Here is a 16,269-nt window from a genome sequence, read left to right on the forward strand (position 1 = left end):
TTTGGCCTTTCCCAGACCCTATCCTGGGCCCATAAAAAGACCAGCTGGCAGAGCAAGCGGCTGTTGCAAGTGGTTGGGATGCAAGATGCTGAGCATCGGAATACAAGTGGCTGAACGTTGGGGATACAAGCTGATGAGCATTAAAGCCTAGAGAGAGATGCAGCTGACTTCAGGTGGTATGGCTTCAGGGGAAGATCACCTTCTTGCTGCACCATCCCCTTTCTAGCTCCCCTTTTCACTGAGAGCCCCATTTATCGCCCAATAAAATCCTTGACATATGCTACTCTTTAAATAGTTAATGTGACCTGGTTCTTCCTTCACACTGAATAGGAACTTGGGTGTTAAAAAGGGCAGGTGCGGGAAGCTGTCGCCCTGACCCTACACTGAGCTGTTCACGCTTAGCCATCCACAGACTGCAGCCACAGTGAAACAAGCCACTCTAGTTCCTGCGCATGAAGGTCAAGGTCAAAGGAACAATCCTGTCTCAGAAACACATTTTACTGGACAGGTTATCAAATGCTTAAAGAAGATTTTACAAATTTAATGGCACTACCGTTGCTCTTGTTATCCTCAGCCTTCTGCAAAGGTTGAATGAACACATGGTATCTTGAAACTAAAATTAGCTAAATCAGGCCGGGCAGGGTGGCTCACGTCTGTAATCCCAGCACTTTGGGAGGCTGAGGCGGGTGGATCACTTGTGGTCAAGAGTTCGAGACCAGCCTGGCCAACATGGTGAAACCCCATTCTCTACTAAAAATACAAAAATTAGCTGGACATGGTGGTGCACGTCTGTATTCCCAGCTACTAGGGAGGCTGAGACAGGAGAATCACTTGAACCCAGGAGGCAGAGGTTGCAGTGAGCCGAGATCATACATTTGTACCCCAGCCTGGGCAACAGAGGAAGACTCTGTCTCAAAAAAATAATAATAAATAAAAATAAAATAAAATTAGCTACATCTACAGGGAAGACTAGATTACCCTAACCAAAAGTTTTACCACTGATCTTTTTTTTTTTTTTTGATGGAGTCTTGCTCTGTTACCAGGCTGGAGTGCAGTTGTGCGATCTCTGCTCACTGTAACCTCTGCCTCCCGGGTTCAAGTGATTCTCCTGCCTCAGTCTCCCAAGTAGCTGTAACTACCGGTGTGTGCCACTATGCCGGGCTAATTTTTGTATTTTTAGTAGAGACGGGGTTTCACCATGTTGGCCAGGCTGGCCTCGAATTCCTTACCTCAACGATCCTCCCACCTCGGCCTTCCAAAGTGCTGGGATTACAGGTGTGAGCCACTGTGCCTGGCCTCAAACTGAATCTTTTCTAAATTCTACTGTGCAAAGTTTAGCTTCTTTCACTAAGCAAAGCAATTGCTGGCTATGTATACATTAAAAAAAAAAAAATCTTTATTTTTGTTTTTCTTTTTCAAGACAGGGTCTTGTTTTGCAACCCAGGCTGGAGTGCAGTGGCATGATCACAGCTTATTGCAGCCTTGACCTGCCAGGCTCAATCAGTCCTCCAAATCGGCCTCCTAAATAGCTAGGATTACAGGCATGTGCTGCCATGCCTGGCTAGGTTTAGTGTTTTTTTATTTTTTGTAGAGACAGAGTTTCACCATGCTGCCCTGGCTGGTCACTAACTCCTGCCCTCTGGGTTCAAGCAATCTGCCTGACTCGGCTTCCAAAAGTGCTGGGATTACAGGTGTGAGCCACCAAGCAAGGCCTGGAAATTTATTTCTGTGCATAAAAAACCTTAGTGCAACTGGGTTTAACTAGGCAGTGTTCCAGACTCCCTCTGTAATCAGACTCTTTGGTTTGACACACATTATGGAGATTGGAAGCCTATGTGTAAGGGAAATAGATATAGAATTAGAACATGACCACTACTCAGGAGGCTGCAGCAGAAGGATCACTTGAGTCCAGGAGTTCAAGGCTGCTATGAGCTATGATTGTGCCACTGAGCTCTAGCCTGGGCAATAGAGTGAAGAAGGCCTTATCTCAAAAAACAAAACAAAATAAAACAAACAAGCAAAAAAACAACAAAAAAGCAACAGGCAGGGGTAGTGGTTCATGCCTGTAATCCCAGCACTTTTGGAGGCTGAAGAGGGCGGATCACTTGAGGTCAGGAGTTCAAGACCAGCCTGGTCAACGTGGTGAAACCCCATCACTACAAGAAAAATTGATGGGTGTGGTATACAAGAAAAATTAGCTGGGTGTGGTGGCAGGCACCTGTAATCCAAGCTACTTGGGAGGTTGAGCCATGAAAATAGCTTGAACCCAGGAGGTACAGGTTGCAGTGAGCTGAGATGGCAACACTACACTCCAGCCTGGGCAACAGAGTGAGACTCTGTCTAAAACAAAGCAAAACAACAAAACAAAACAAAACAAAACATGACCATGATCATGTTACCCTCTACTACGTAATCAACACCTGAAGTCTGGAGTTCAAGACCAGCCTGGCCAACGTGGTGAAACCCTGTTTCTACAAAAAAAAAAAAAAAAAAAAAAAAAGTCAGCTGGGCATTATGGTGAGTGCCTGTAATTCCAGCTACTTGGGAGGCTGAGGCAGGAGAATCTCTGGAACCTGGGAGACAGAGGTTGCAGTGAGCCGAGATTGTGCCATTGCACTCCAGCCTGGGTGACATAGCAAGACTCTGTCTCAAAAACAAAAAACAAAAAACAAAAAGCTAGACATTGGTTTAATGGAAACATGAGAGGCAAAGGGAATGTCTCTACAGTTCTACTATTTGAAATAAATAATAGTTTTTTTTTGTTTGCTTGTCTTGTTTTTGTTTTTTTTGAGACAGAGTCTCACTCTGTCACCCAGGCTGGAGTGCAATGGCACAATCTTGGCTCACTGCAACCCCTGCCTCCTGGGTTCAAGCAGTTCTCCTGCCTCAGCCTCCAAGGAGCTAGGATTACAGGAGCTTTCCACCACACCTGGCTAATTTTTTGTATTTTTAGTAGTGAAGAAGTTTTGCCATGTTGGCCAGGCTGGTCTGAAACTCCTGAGCCCAAGTGATCCACCCATCTTGGCCTCCCAAAGTGCTGAGATTACAGGCATGAGCCACTGTACCCGGCCAATAGTTTGGTTTATTAGATGCATCAGTAATCAGGGCATTTTGTAGAGGAAGCTACTTATCCTTTAAAGGAAATAGCATGCAATGGTTACTTCATCTAATTCATTAAAATACTTTTTCTTCCTACATTTATTTATTTATTTATATTTATTTATTTATTTATTTTTTGAGATGAAGTTTCACTCTTGTTGCCCAGGCTGGAGTGCATTGGTGTGATCTCAGCTCACTGCAACCTCCACCTCCTGGTTCAAGCGATTCTCCTGCCTCAGCCTCCCGAGTAGCTGGGATTACAGGCATATGCCACCACGCCTGGCTAATTTTGTATTTTCAGTAGAGACGAGATTTCTCCATGTTGGTCAGGCTGTTCTTGAACTTCTGACCTCAGGTGATCTGCCCGCCTTGGCCTCCCAAAGTGCTGGGATTACAGGAGTGAGCCACCAAACCCAGTCTTATTTATTTATTTATTTATTTATTTATTTATTTATTTATAAGACAAGTTCTAACTGTGTCACCCAGGCTGGAGTGCAGTGGCAGATCTCAGCTCACTGCCTCCTGGGCTCAAGTGATTCTTCCACCTCAGCCCCCCAAGTCACTGGGAGTACTGGTGCATGCCACCATGCACAGCTAATTTTTGTATTTTTTGTAGAGATGAGGTTTTGTTTGCCACATTGCCCAGGCTGGTCTTGAACTCCTGGACTCAACAATCTGCCCACTTTGGCTTTCCAAAATGCTGGGATTACTGGTGTTAACCACCATACTTGCTCCTCTATCCCAATGTAAACCACGATCACGCAATCTGGTGTCAATGGAAATTAAGACCGTTGAGGAGAAATCATTTGATAAAAGTTTATTGGAAGCCGAATGTGAGAATTGACCCAAGAACCTACCACAACAAAGTGGGTGTGTTCCAAAGTCTGTTACAAGTTGGAATGCTTTCATGAGAGAGTGTAGAAGGCAGTGGGACTCCTCATAGCTGAGCTGTCCTTCTTCAATGATGGGTACAATACAGCGGTTACAATCATTGGCCAAGGTTGACAACGAACAGGCCAAAATCCTTGATGATGCACAAGACAATCAGCCAAACTTCATGATCAAAATCAAATCAGTGTCCTTCTCAATGTCAGAAGGTGAAGCCTTCGTGAGTACTTGAAGAGTCTGAGAAGCTCATGACCAGCATATTTACGCAGGGACAGGATGTAAGCCTTGCATCCTAAGTCCTTCCCCAGATAGCTGGCTTGGAAGCCTGCCAACTGTAATCTGTAGGTTTTCGTTTTTGTTTTTGTTTGTTTGTTTGTTTGTTTGTTTTTTGAGATGGAGTCTCACTCTGTAACCCATGCTGGAGTGCAATGGCGCAGTCTTGGCTCACTGCAACGTCCACCTCCCTGGTTCAAGCAATTCTCCTGCCTCAGCCTCCCAAGCAGCTGGGATTACAGGCATGCACCAACACACCTGGCTAATATATATATAGATACACACACACACACATATATACACACACACACATACACACACACACACACACATATATACACACACACACACATATATATACACATATATATGTATAGATGGAGTTTTACTGTGTTAGCTAGGATGGCCTCGATCTCCTGACCTTGTGATTCACCTGCCTTGGCCTCCCAGAGTGCTAGGATTACAGGCATGAACCACCGTGCCTGGCTGAAACATTTTATAATTTTGTTTTGTTTTGCTTTTTGAGATGGAGTCTCTCTCTGTCACCTAGGCTGCAGTGCAGTGGCATGATCTTGGTTCACTGTAACCTCCGCCTCCCGGGTTCAAGTGATTCTCCTGCCTCAGCCTCCTGAGTAGCTGGTACTACAGGTGCCCACCACCATGCCTGGCTAATTTTGTATTTTTAGTAGAGACAGGGTTTCACCATGTTGGTCAGGATGGTCTTGATCTCCTGACTTCGTGATCCACCCACCTGGGCCTGCCAAAGTGCTGGGATTACAGGCGAGAGCTACCGCCCCCGACCCATTTTGATCATTTTGATGGGGCCAAAGATTTCCCCAACATTAATCGTTACAGATTTTGTTTTTCTGTCTAATGTCAGGAACATTACGTGGAGTGAAAGCTTCCCTGTCTCACACTCAGGACAAAGAAGGTCACATACTGGTAATTTCCATTGGTGCTTGTTAGGGTTAGGGTGGAAGTCAAGAATTCATTCATTAATGCACTCCACAAACAGAGATGAGTAGTAGTAATATGTGACCTCGGTAGTCCTGAGTGGAAGACAGGGAAGGGTTCAACCTATTCCTGAGATTAGACAGAAAAACAAAACCTGAAAGTCTTATGGTTGGGAGTTTTTTCGTCACATCAAAATCATCAAAATGAGTTCTTGACTTCCACCCTAATTACAGTGCTTTCAGTTTCGTGATTGGATATCTGATTCCATTCAGTATTCTGCTGAAAGCCAAAACTTCAGTCAGACTTAACTGGGTGGAGCTCAGAAATCCAATCAGGCATCACTCTCTAATAAGAAGCTGGAAGTTGATAAGGGAGGTGGGATTAGGAAGGTCTAAGAAAGGTGCTGCAGGTGTGGTGGCTCACGCCTGTAATCCCAGCGCTTTAGGAGGCCGAGGCGGGTGGATCATGAGATCAGAAGTTCCCAAGACCAGCCTGGCCAATATGGTGAAACCCCGTCTCTACTAAAAACACAAAATTAGCTGGGCGTGGTGGTGCTTGCCTGTAATTCCAGCTACTTTGGAGGCTGAGGCAGGAGAATCACTTGAACCTGGGAGGTGGAGGTTGCGGTGAGCCGAGATCGCGCCATTGCACTCCAGGCTGGGCAACAAGAGCGACACTCCATCTCAAAAAAAAAAAAGAACAAAAGAAAAAAAAAAGGTCCACGAAACCTTGTGAACATCCACAGAAGAGACCCCGAGCTGTGGTGCCTGGAGTTATTGCTTGGTTCTCCAAGAGGTCCCAGCAGACTGCAAAGTGAGTCGAGATCTGGTAAGTTAGGGACCTCCACAAGGGCACTCCTGTGGCCCACAGTCAGCCAGTAGAGATGGCGACATGCAGGTCAAGGCGGCGCAGAGAATTTTCCTGCCCGTTTTTCAGATAAACAGATGTAGGCTTTAATTTTTTCTCTAATGCAGTTTTATCTCTTCACTCCAAATATTTTATATGTGTTTTAGTTGATGTTATTTCAAAGTTTTTTTTTTTTTTTTTTTTTTCTGAGATGGAGTCTTGTTCTGTTGCTCAGGCTAGAGTGCAATGGTGTGGTCTTGGCACACTGCAACTTCCGCCTCCCGCCTTAGCCTTCTGAGTAGCTGGGGTTACAGGAGCCCACCACCATGCCTGGCTAATTTTTGTATTTTTAGTAGAGACAGGGTTTCACCATGTTGGCCAGGCTGGTCTCGAACACCTGACCTTGTGATCTGCCCACCTCGGCCTCCCAAAGTGCTGGGATTATAGGCGTGAGCCACCGTGCCCAACCTCAAAGTTCCTAATCAAGCAGTTAAAAAAGAATGAAATTGACTGAAGTCTTTTTTTTTTTTCTTCTTCTTTGAGACAGTGTCTTGCTGTGTGCAGTGAAGTGCAGTGTTGCAATGTTGCAATCTCGACTCACTGCAACCTCTGTCTTCCGGGCTCAAGCAATCCTCCTCTCTCAGCCTTCTGAGTAGCTGAAACTTTAGGCATGCACCAGCATAACTGGCTAATTGTTTGTCGTTTTTTTTTTTTTGAAACGAGATCTCACTCTGTTGCCCAGGTTCTAGTGCAGAGGCACGATCTTGGCTCACTGCAACTTCTGCTTCCCGGGTTCAAGTGATTCTTCTGCTTCAGCCTCTTGAGTAGCTGAGACTACAGGCGTGCGCCACCATGCCTGGCTAATTTTTGTATTTTTAATAGGGATGGGGTTTCACTATGTTGGCCAGGCTGGTCTTGAACCCCCAAACTCAGGTGATCTGCCTGCCTCAGCCTCCCAAAGTGCTGATATTACAGGTGTGAGCCACTGTGCCGGGCCTTTTTTTTTTTTTTTTTTTTTTTAAATAGTGATGGGGTCTTAGTTTGTTACCCAGGCTGGTCTGGGACGCCTAGATTCAAGCAAACCTCCTACTTTGCCTTCTAAAGTCTTGGGACTACTGGCATGAGCCAGCATGACTGATCTCATGCACCATTTTCAAGAATGGAGTCTTTGTTCTGAATGTGGGATCCATTTGTTTCTCTGGACTCCACTCCATTTATATATTTATCTATTTTTTTAAGACAGACTCCTGCTCTTCTGCCCAGGCTGGGGGTGCCGTGGCACAGTCTCAGATCACTGTAACTTCTGTTTCCCAGACACAAGCCATCCTTCCACCTCAGCCTGCAGAGTAACTGGGACTACAGGTGTGCACCACAACATCCAGCTAGTTTTTATATTTTTTTGGAGAGACAGGGTCTCACTATGTAGCCCAGGCTGGTCAGCCGCTCCTGGGCTTAAGCGATTGTTCTGCCTTGGCTTCCCAAAGTGTTGGAATTACAGTTCTGAGCCTCCATGCATGGCCCCTCATTACTCTTTTTAGAGAGAACATAATGGCATCTAATTTAAAAAATCCCTTTAGTCTCTCCCAGTCAAGTTCATTGTGGGAACTGAGACTGCAGGCTGTTTGGGGTCACAGGAGACTCCCATTACCATTGTTTTACTGTTTTATTGTTTTCTTTTGTTTTTCTTTTTGAGACAGAGTCTCACTCTATTGCCCAGGCTGGAGTGCAGTGGTGCTATCTAGGCTCACTGCAACCTCCGCCTCCTGGGTTCAAGCGATTCTTGTGCCTCAGCCTCCCAAGTAGCTGGGATTACAGGCACCTACCACCATGCCTGGCTACTTTTTGTATTTTTAGTAGAGACTGGGTTTCACCTTGTTGACCAGGCTGGCCAACAACTCCTAACTCCTAGCTCTTAACTCCTGACCTCAAGTGAGCCGCCCACCTTGGCCTCCAAAGTGCTGGGACTACCGTTGTGAGCCACTAAGCCCCGCCACATGACCATTGTTTTAGACCCTTAAATTGAGAAGACATTTTTTTTCTCAAAAAAGGCGCCGAGCTTTGGAGATCCTGGGTAACAACACTTCCCAGAGCTAATAAAGTTGGGGGGAGCAATGAATGAAAATTCATGGAGTAGGAGTGGTCTTGCCTGCTCCTTGGAGGTTGGAAGACACTCTTCCTGGTACCAGAAGGGCAGAACTATGTCTCAGTGGGCAATTGTTGCAGAATGGAATTGGGGTAAACTAAGAACCCTTTCACACCTGCCAGAGTAGTGACTTCTGCCCTAGGAGAAGTCAGGGTATGAGAGGACTGGCCTGAGAAGTTTGTCTTTTCTCTGGATTTGCTTTCTTGCAGATTTGCATCAGGATGAACCTCCAGACCCCACCCAGACTACTGGAGCTGGCAGGGCAGAGCCTGCTGAGGGAGGAGGCCTTGGCCATCTCCGTCCTGGAGGAGCTGCCCAGGGAGCTCTTTCCCCTACTCTTTGTAGAGGCCTTCATTAGGAGACGCTGCGAGGTTCTGAAGGTGATGGTGCGGGCCTGGCCCTTCCCCCGCCTCCCTCTGGGGTCCCTGATGAAGACGCCTGATCTGGAGATCTTACATTATATAGTGGATGGGATTGATTGCCTGCTTGCCCAGAAGGTTCGCCCCAGGTGAGTGACCCAGGTGGAGAGGGCCCAGGTGTCCAGGGAATAAACAGCTGGGTCAGAAAAATTGGGAGCCCGAGGGTGGCCCCGGGGCTTCTGATGGTGCCAGTGAGAAAGCTGGGAAAGTTCTTGGCCATTGCCCAGCTCCTCTGGGAAAGGACTGCTCACTACGCAGGGTCCACTGAGGAAACAGGAACCTGCTTCCTCCCAGTGGAAGGTAAAGGCACTAGAAGTGGGGACCAGGCAGAATCCAAGGGGGAAAGGGATGGAGAAGAGACAGAAGGAGGGGCACTGAGGACAAAAGCAGCTGAGGTCCTCGATGCGGAGTGAAAGCCCAGGTCGGGGGTGGGTCCTTGCCTACATTCTGAGCTTTTCCCCCATGTGACTCACAGGAGGTGGAAACTGCAGGTGCTGGATTTGCGGGATGTTGATGAGAATTTCTGGACCATATGGTCTGGAGCCAGGCCCCTGTCCTGCTCCTCAAAGGCCATGAGTAAGACGCAGACAGTGGAGGACTGTCCAAGGACAGGAGAGAAGCAGCCCTTGAAGGTGTTCGTGGATGTTTGCTTCAAGGAGAAATCCCTGGATGAAGGTCTGAGCTTCCTCTCTGGGTGGGTCCAGCACAGAAGAGGTTCAGTATACCTGTGCTGTACTAAGGTGGTGAATTATTCAACGTGCATTCTAAATTTCAGAAACATATTGGAAACAGTATACCCAGACAGTATCCAAGTGTTGGAAATTTGGAACATGTGCTGGTCATGTATCATAGTAGAGTTTAGCCGTTACCTGAGCCAGATGAGGAATCTTCGCAAACTCTTTGTCTCCGATGGCTGTCATTATTACCTGCCAAGCCCTGACAGCAAAGAACAGTTAGTTGCTGCATTCGGCTCTGTGTTCCGCAGGCTGGACTACCTCCATACGCTTTATATAAGAAGGGTCTGCTTCCTCAAAGGCTACCTGGACCGGTTGATCAGGTGAGGAAGGATGGTGAGCTTTCTCTGTGGGCCATGGCACAGCCTTTTTTTGTTACACTAAACACTAGTGGGCATCTACTGTGTGCCAGCCACAGGCGATGTCACAGGGAAGGGGACACTAGAACGCACTGTCCTGTTTGGTGCTCTATATCCTGAAGTGGGTATCACGGGATGGCTCCAGTAAGGGCAGAGGGATGACCGGGGGTCGATACTACAGAGAGGGGGGGACATCGTGTAGGGAGCTGGTTAGTGGGGGTTCAGATCTAGTGAGGATGCTTTTGTGAATTCCTTGTTAGGAAGTGTGTTTAAAGTGAATATGATTAAAAAAAAAAAAAAGAGGCAACAGAAAGGAGGGTATAAAAGAAGAGAAAGTGCATCAAACCTGTGCGTTTCACAGAAGACGCTCTGTCCTCACAGCTTAGCGAACGTGAATGATCCTGTCTCTAATTCTCTGTCTGTAAAAGGTTGTTTTGAACTCCAGGAAAGGTAATTGACATGGGAAACGCATGCTTCTGGGATGGAGGTGAGGGAGCAGGCATGAGAGCGGTACAAAGAGATAGGTGGTTTGCAGATGTGGCCATGTCAGGAAACCTCTGAAGGCAGGCAGCCCTAACTGACGTCCCTAGACCTTGCTCAGGTCAGTTCTTTGGGCATATCTTCCACAGGCCTCCTGTGGCCCAGAGATGAAGATTTCTGCTGGAAGATGAAGAAAAGGGGCGTTAGAGATTTTGTGGCCTTGAACCAATCACACGAGTGATGGTGAAAGGACTGAGCCTAAAATGGGACTGCCCCTGAATGATCAGAGTCCTCACCAGGCAGCACCTTGCAGGAGGACCGTGATTAGATGATGAGAACAAACTTGTGTTTGGGTGAAACAGGCTCTTCCCTTGAGGTTATTTTCCACCACCCTCCTCTAACTGGTACCATTGCCCAGAACTAACTTCTAGCTCTCCCCAGGTGCCTCAAGAGCCCGTTGGAGACGTTGGCATTAACTTATGGCTCCCTAGAGGAAGGGGACTTGAAGTGTCTGCCCCGGTACCCAAGTCTCAGTCAACTGAAGCAGCTGAATCTGAGTCACGGTGTGCTGCGCTTCCTCCGTCTTGAGCCCCTCCGAGCTCTGCTAGAGAAAGTTGCTGTCACTCTTCAGACCCTCTTCTTAGTGGACTGTGGGATTGGGAACTCCAAACTCAGGGTCATCCTGCCTGCCCTGAGTCGCTGCTGCAACCTCACCACTTTCTGCTTTCACGGCAATGACACCTCCATGGATACTCTGAAGGACCTGCTGCGTCACACAGGCAGGCTGAGCAAGCTGAGCCTGGAAACATATCCTGCCCCTCGGGAGAGTCTTGACAACAGGGGTCGTGTCGTTTGGGAGCTCCTCACCCCACTTCAGGCTGAGCTGATGCGTATACTGAGGGAAGTAAGGCAGCCCAACAGGATCTTCTTCGGTCCCGTCTCCTGCCCTTGCTGTGGCACGTCGCCCACTGAACAACTGGAGCTCAGTTTTTGCTTCTGGAGAAGCCCTGCTTAGTAGGGTGGAGGTATAAAAAGTTTTTTCTCCAGGCACTTGGAAACTAAAATCTGGGACATAGATGCCTTTTCTTTTTCTTTTTCCTTATTTTACAATTTTTATTTAAAAATTTGAGACAGAGTTTCCCCATGTTGTCCAGGCTGTTCTCAAACTCTTAGGCTCAAGCGAGCCTCCTGCTTGGCCTCCCAAGATTCTGGGATTACAGGCAGGAGCTGCTGTGCCAGTTCTATAGGTGCGTTATAAAGGGAGCAGAGAATCCTTTGTTTCAGGCATGTGCTTCCTGTGAGTGGAAAAAACAAACTAACAAAAAAACCAAAAACCAGTAGGGGGCAGCACTGGGGAAAAGGTTGAATGGAGTCAATGAGACTCAGGGACCTGTGTCCTAGACAGTCAGAAATAGAACCTGAAGTTCTAGAGTGAGGGAATTATCTCAGCAAGGATGGATACAAAGAAATTTCGGAAGTAAAGAGAACCTAAATGGCAACTCTGCTGTCCTTCATGATTGATTAGCCTGTTTTAACGATTTATACATCAGAAATCTTTAGTTACTGGTGAATTGAAAAAAGAGATACTAGTTCATCTGTGATTTAGGTTCATCTGCAGGAAATAAAGGAATCCAAATAAACTTCGTTTTGTTGTTGTTTTTTTCTTTTCTTTCTTTTTGTTTTTTTTGTTTGTTTGTTTGTTTTAGAGATTCGCTCTTGTTGCCTAAGTTGGAGAGAAATGGTGTGATCTTGGCTCACCGCACCTCCACCTCCCGGGTTCAAGCGATTCTCCTGCCTCAGTCTTCCGAGTAGCTGGGATCTCAGGCAGGTACCACCATGCCTGGCTAATTTTGTATTTTTAATAGAAATGGGGTTTTCTCCATGTTGGTCAAATTGGTCTCGAACTCCCTACCTCAGGTAATCTGCCCACCTTGGCCTCCCAAAGTGCTAGGACTACAGGCATGAGCCACTGAGCCTGACCTGGTTTTTTTTTTTTTTTTTTTTTTTTAGATGGAGTCTTGCTCTGTCACCTAGGCTGGAGTGCAGTGGTGCGATCTTGGCTCACTGCAACCTCCAACTCCCAGGTTCAAGGGAATTTGTATTTTTGGTAGAGATGGGGTCTCACCATGTTGGCCTGACTGGTCTCAAACTCCTAACCCCAAGTGACCTCAAGGAAGCCTCCCAAAGTGCTAGGATTACAGGCGTGAACCACCGTGCCTGGCCTAAACTTCGATTATTTTGATTAATTTATGCCCATTCTTTACCTTTCCAGTCATCTGTTCCTTACTTTCTCCTGTAGTTGTTCACCGGGTTCAGCCACAAAAGATGCATGCCTGGCACCTGGACCATTCTGTGTGGGCAGTGATGATGAGCCATTGAGTCAACCCTCTTCTTGTCAGGGGCCCTCACTGCGCCCCAGATACTGAGACCCTGTTCACTCCTCATGGGCAGATCCGGGAGAATCTGTTCCTGATCATTGGCCATGTCAGGAAAGGGCTTCACTGCACAAAGATGCGGCCCCCTGCCTTGGAAGGCAATGGCCGTAGAATGTATTAGCGGGAGCCTCATGGCATCGCCAACCTTTGCCTGTCCTCATGCTGGCTGGTGGGTTTTACTGAATTAACGTAATTGTGTCTAGTAAAGATGTCCAATTTCTCTTAGAAAAATGCTAAAAGCATTTAGGTAGATAATACATTCTAAACATTTCTAGCCCACATCAATAGAAATATGCATCCTTTTGGAAATTAAGTCATTTCAAGGAGAGACCTTCCTGTAACACCTTATCAAAAAACAGGAAAACCAGGGCACTGACCTATCCTCATGGTGACTAGTGGGGTTTACTGAATTAAAGTAACTGTGTCCAGTAAAGACATCCACTTTCTCTTTCAGAATACTGCTAAAATCATTTAGGTGGACAATACATTCTAAATATTTCCAGCCCTCATTAATGGAAATAGACATCCTTTTGGAAACTAACTCATTTCAATGAGAGATCTTCCTATCACCTCCCTTCTGTCCTTATCAAAAAACAGGAAAACCTGGGCTTGACCTAGCTAGCGCTCCTACACTGCCATGAGAATCCCTTTGGGACTTCCCCCATTTGGGACTGGCAGCACTCTCATGGTTTACTAAAACTTAGGTAAACCTGAGCTTAAACCACCACCTGGAGTCAAGAAGAAGCAGCAACCTAGTGGTGAAGATTCACCAAGGGAATGTATTCAGTCCAAATCAAAACAAGCCAGACAGAAAACTGGAGCAAATCATTCCTCCTTCAGTGCAAAAATATAGATCTATATCTACAACAAACTAGAGCAAACAAGAAACTGTGACCTCCCCAAAATGACAAAGCCGAAATCTAGTGGGTGACTCTAAAGAGATGGTGATTTGTCAGCTCTCTAACCAATCACTGAAAATCACAGGTTTTCACCCTTGTATTTTAGTTTCAGAAAGACAGATGCAAGTTTGTTCTATAGATCATAGACAAACTATCAGATAATTTTGGTAATTTTTTTGTTTGTTTGTTTGTTTTTTGTTTTTTGAGGCAGCATCTTACTCTGCCACCCAGGCTGGAGTGTAGTGCCCTGATCTCAGCTCACTGCAACCTCTGCCTCCCAGAGTCAAGCAATTAACCCGCCTTGGCCTGCCAAGTAGCTGAGACTACAGATTTGCATTACCATGCCCGGCTAAGTTTTTGTATTTTTAGTAGAGACAGAGTTTCACCATGTTGGTCAGGCTGGTCTTGAACTCCTGACCTCAAATGGTGCACCAGCCTTGGCCTCCTACAGTGCTGGGATTACAGGTGTGAGACACCATGCCCAGCCAGTTTTGCTAGTTTTTTGATACCCACCCCGCTTCCACCCTCCACTCCCCAGTAGTCCTGGGCATCTATTGTTTCCATTATTATGCCATGTATACTTAATGTTTGGCTCCCATTTATAAGTGAGAACATGTAGTGTTTGGTTTTCTGTTCCTGCTTCAGTTTGCTTAGCATAATGGCTTCTAGCTTCATCCATGTTGCTGCAAAGGGAGGAAGAGGACCTGGTGAAAGGGCGTTATCTTGTTCTTGTTTATGGCTGTGTAGGTTTCCATGGTGTATATGTACCACAGTTTGTTAATCCAGTCCACCACTGATGGGCATTCCAGTGGATTCCATGTCTTTGCTGTTGTGAATAGTGCTGTGATGAGCATCTACATGTGACCACTCCTATTCAACATGTACTGGAGGTCTCATGTTGCTGGAGTCTCTCTGTATTACCTGGACTGGTCTAGAACTGCCAGGCTCAATCAGTGCTTCAATCTTAGCCTTCCAAAGTATTGGGATTACAGGCATGAGACACCACACATGGCTCTTTTTTATTATAACACATATTTCTAGGCCGGGCGCAGTGGCTCATACCTGTAATCCCAGCATTTTGGGAGGCCGAGGTGGGTGGATCACAAGGTCAAGAGATCGAGACCATCTTGGCCAACATGGTGAAACCCGGTCTCTACTAAAAAATACAAAAATTAGCTGGGCGTGGTGGCACATGCCTGTAATCCCAGCTACTCGGGAGGCTGAGGCAGGAGAATGGTGTAAACCCGAGAGGCAGAGCTTGCAGTGAGCTGAGATCCGGCCACTGCACTCCAGCCTGGGCGACAGAGCGAGACTCCGTCTCTAAAAAAAACCAAAAAACAAAAAACAAAAATTAGCTGGGCATGGTGGCACATGTCTGTAATTCCAGCTAATCAGGAGGCTGAGGCAGGAGAATCACTTGAACCCGGGAGGCGGAGATTGCAGTGAGCCGAGATCATGCCACTGAACTCCAGCCTGGGCAAAGAGTGAGACTCCCTCTTAAAAAAAAAAAAAAAAAAAAAAAAAAAAGATCTATTTCTATAGGCCAAGGAAGGTGGCTCACACCTGTAATTCCAGCACTTTGGGAGGCCGATCTGGGTGGATTACTTGAGCCAAGGAGTTCTAGCCTGGACAACAAGGCAAAACCCTGTCTCTACTTAAAAAGAAAAAAAAAGATATATTTCTGTAGCTTATGGCCTGCAGGCTGGCCATGCCTCAGGCTGGAAAGTGCAGTTTTCAGAAAAGATCCTTCACTGGTACTTCCAGGGAGGAAGTGATGAGACAGGAATGTATGCTGAGTGGGCTGGCAAGTATACCCACCCAACAGGTTATGAAATGGGCTGAGTATTCATGAAGGAGGCCTAACACATGCATATTGAATAAACATACGCATGGCTTACCTCCCATGTTCACTTTGGGATGGAGACTTCACATTTCTTTTTCTTTTTTGAGACAGCGTCTTGCTCTGTCACCCAGGCTGGAGTGCAATGGCACCATCTTGGCTCACTGTATCTTCTGCCTCCCGGGTTCAAGCGATTCTCCTGCCTCAGCCAAGTAGCTGAGACTACAGGTACGTGTCGCCACACCTGGCTACTTTTTGTATTTTTAGTAGAGGTAGGGTTTCACTGTGTTGGCCAGCCGGGTCTGGAACTCCTGACCTCAGGTGATCTGCCTGCCTCGGTCTCCCAAAGTGCTGAGATTACAGGTGTGAACTACCACGCTGCACCGAGATTTCACATTTCAGTGCATTATAGCTATACCCCCTACATCAAAGGGTGCATCAGAGACACGAAGACGCTCGTGTGCTAAGTCTCTTTCAAGTGGTCGGAACCAGTCAATGGCCAGAGGTCTCTCATCCGGAGGAAGTTACTGGAATCAATCTCTTGTCCAATCAAAGCTGGAGTCCTGGCATGTGGAGCAGGGATCAGTTAGTCAGAATCTGGGACGGATGAGCCGCGATCGTTTCAATATTGCTTATCTTAGGGCCAGTGCTTGTTCAGCTGCTAGAGGAAGAGAAAAACGCCGTGGCAGTTAGAATATAGTTCATTCAGCCGGGCGCAGTGGCTCTTGCCTGTAATCCCAGCACTTTGGGAGGCTGAAGTGGGTGGATAACGAGGTCAGCAGTTCAAGACCTGCCTGGCCAAGATGGTGAAACCCTGTCTCTACTAAAAATACAAAAATTTGGCCGGGTGTGGCGGTATGCACCTGTAATCCCAGCTATTCGGAAGACTGAGGCAGGAGA

At 46.8% G+C, this 16,269-nt stretch overlaps 1 protein-coding gene across 1 annotated transcript; it reads left to right on the top strand.

Annotated features, from left to right (window-relative positions):
- Window positions 1–8,378: 8,378 nt before the first annotated feature.
- LOC103225570 (PRAME family member 18) lies at window positions 8,379–11,845 on the top strand. Its single transcript, XM_007980485.3, has 3 exons — window positions 8,379–8,711; window positions 9,098–9,679; window positions 10,637–11,845. Exons 1-3 carry the CDS (start codon window positions 8,425–8,427, stop codon window positions 11,208–11,210), a joined length of 1,443 nt encoding a protein of 480 aa, XP_007978676.2. The 5' UTR covers window positions 8,379–8,424; the 3' UTR covers window positions 11,211–11,845.
- Window positions 11,846–16,269: the final 4,424 nt, after the last annotated feature.

Source organism: Chlorocebus sabaeus, chromosome 20 (genome assembly GCF_047675955.1).
Source record: "Chlorocebus sabaeus isolate Y175 chromosome 20, mChlSab1.0.hap1, whole genome shotgun sequence".
Lineage (NCBI taxonomy): Eukaryota > Metazoa > Chordata > Mammalia > Primates > Cercopithecidae > Chlorocebus > Chlorocebus sabaeus.

Excerpts from the sequence above, each read along its gene's own strand:
- LOC103225570 (XM_007980485.3), top strand. The coding sequence starts at position 8,425 with ATGAACCTCCAGACCCCACCCAGACTACTGGAGCTGGCAGGGCAGAGC. Across the intron at positions 8,712-9,097 it reads GCCCAGAAGGTTCGCCCCAG|GAGGTGGAAACTGCAGGTGC; the intron begins GTGAGTGACCCA and ends TGTGACTCACAG. Across the intron at positions 9,680-10,636 it reads TACCTGGACCGGTTGATCAG|GTGCCTCAAGAGCCCGTTGG; the intron begins GTGAGGAAGGAT and ends AGCTCTCCCCAG.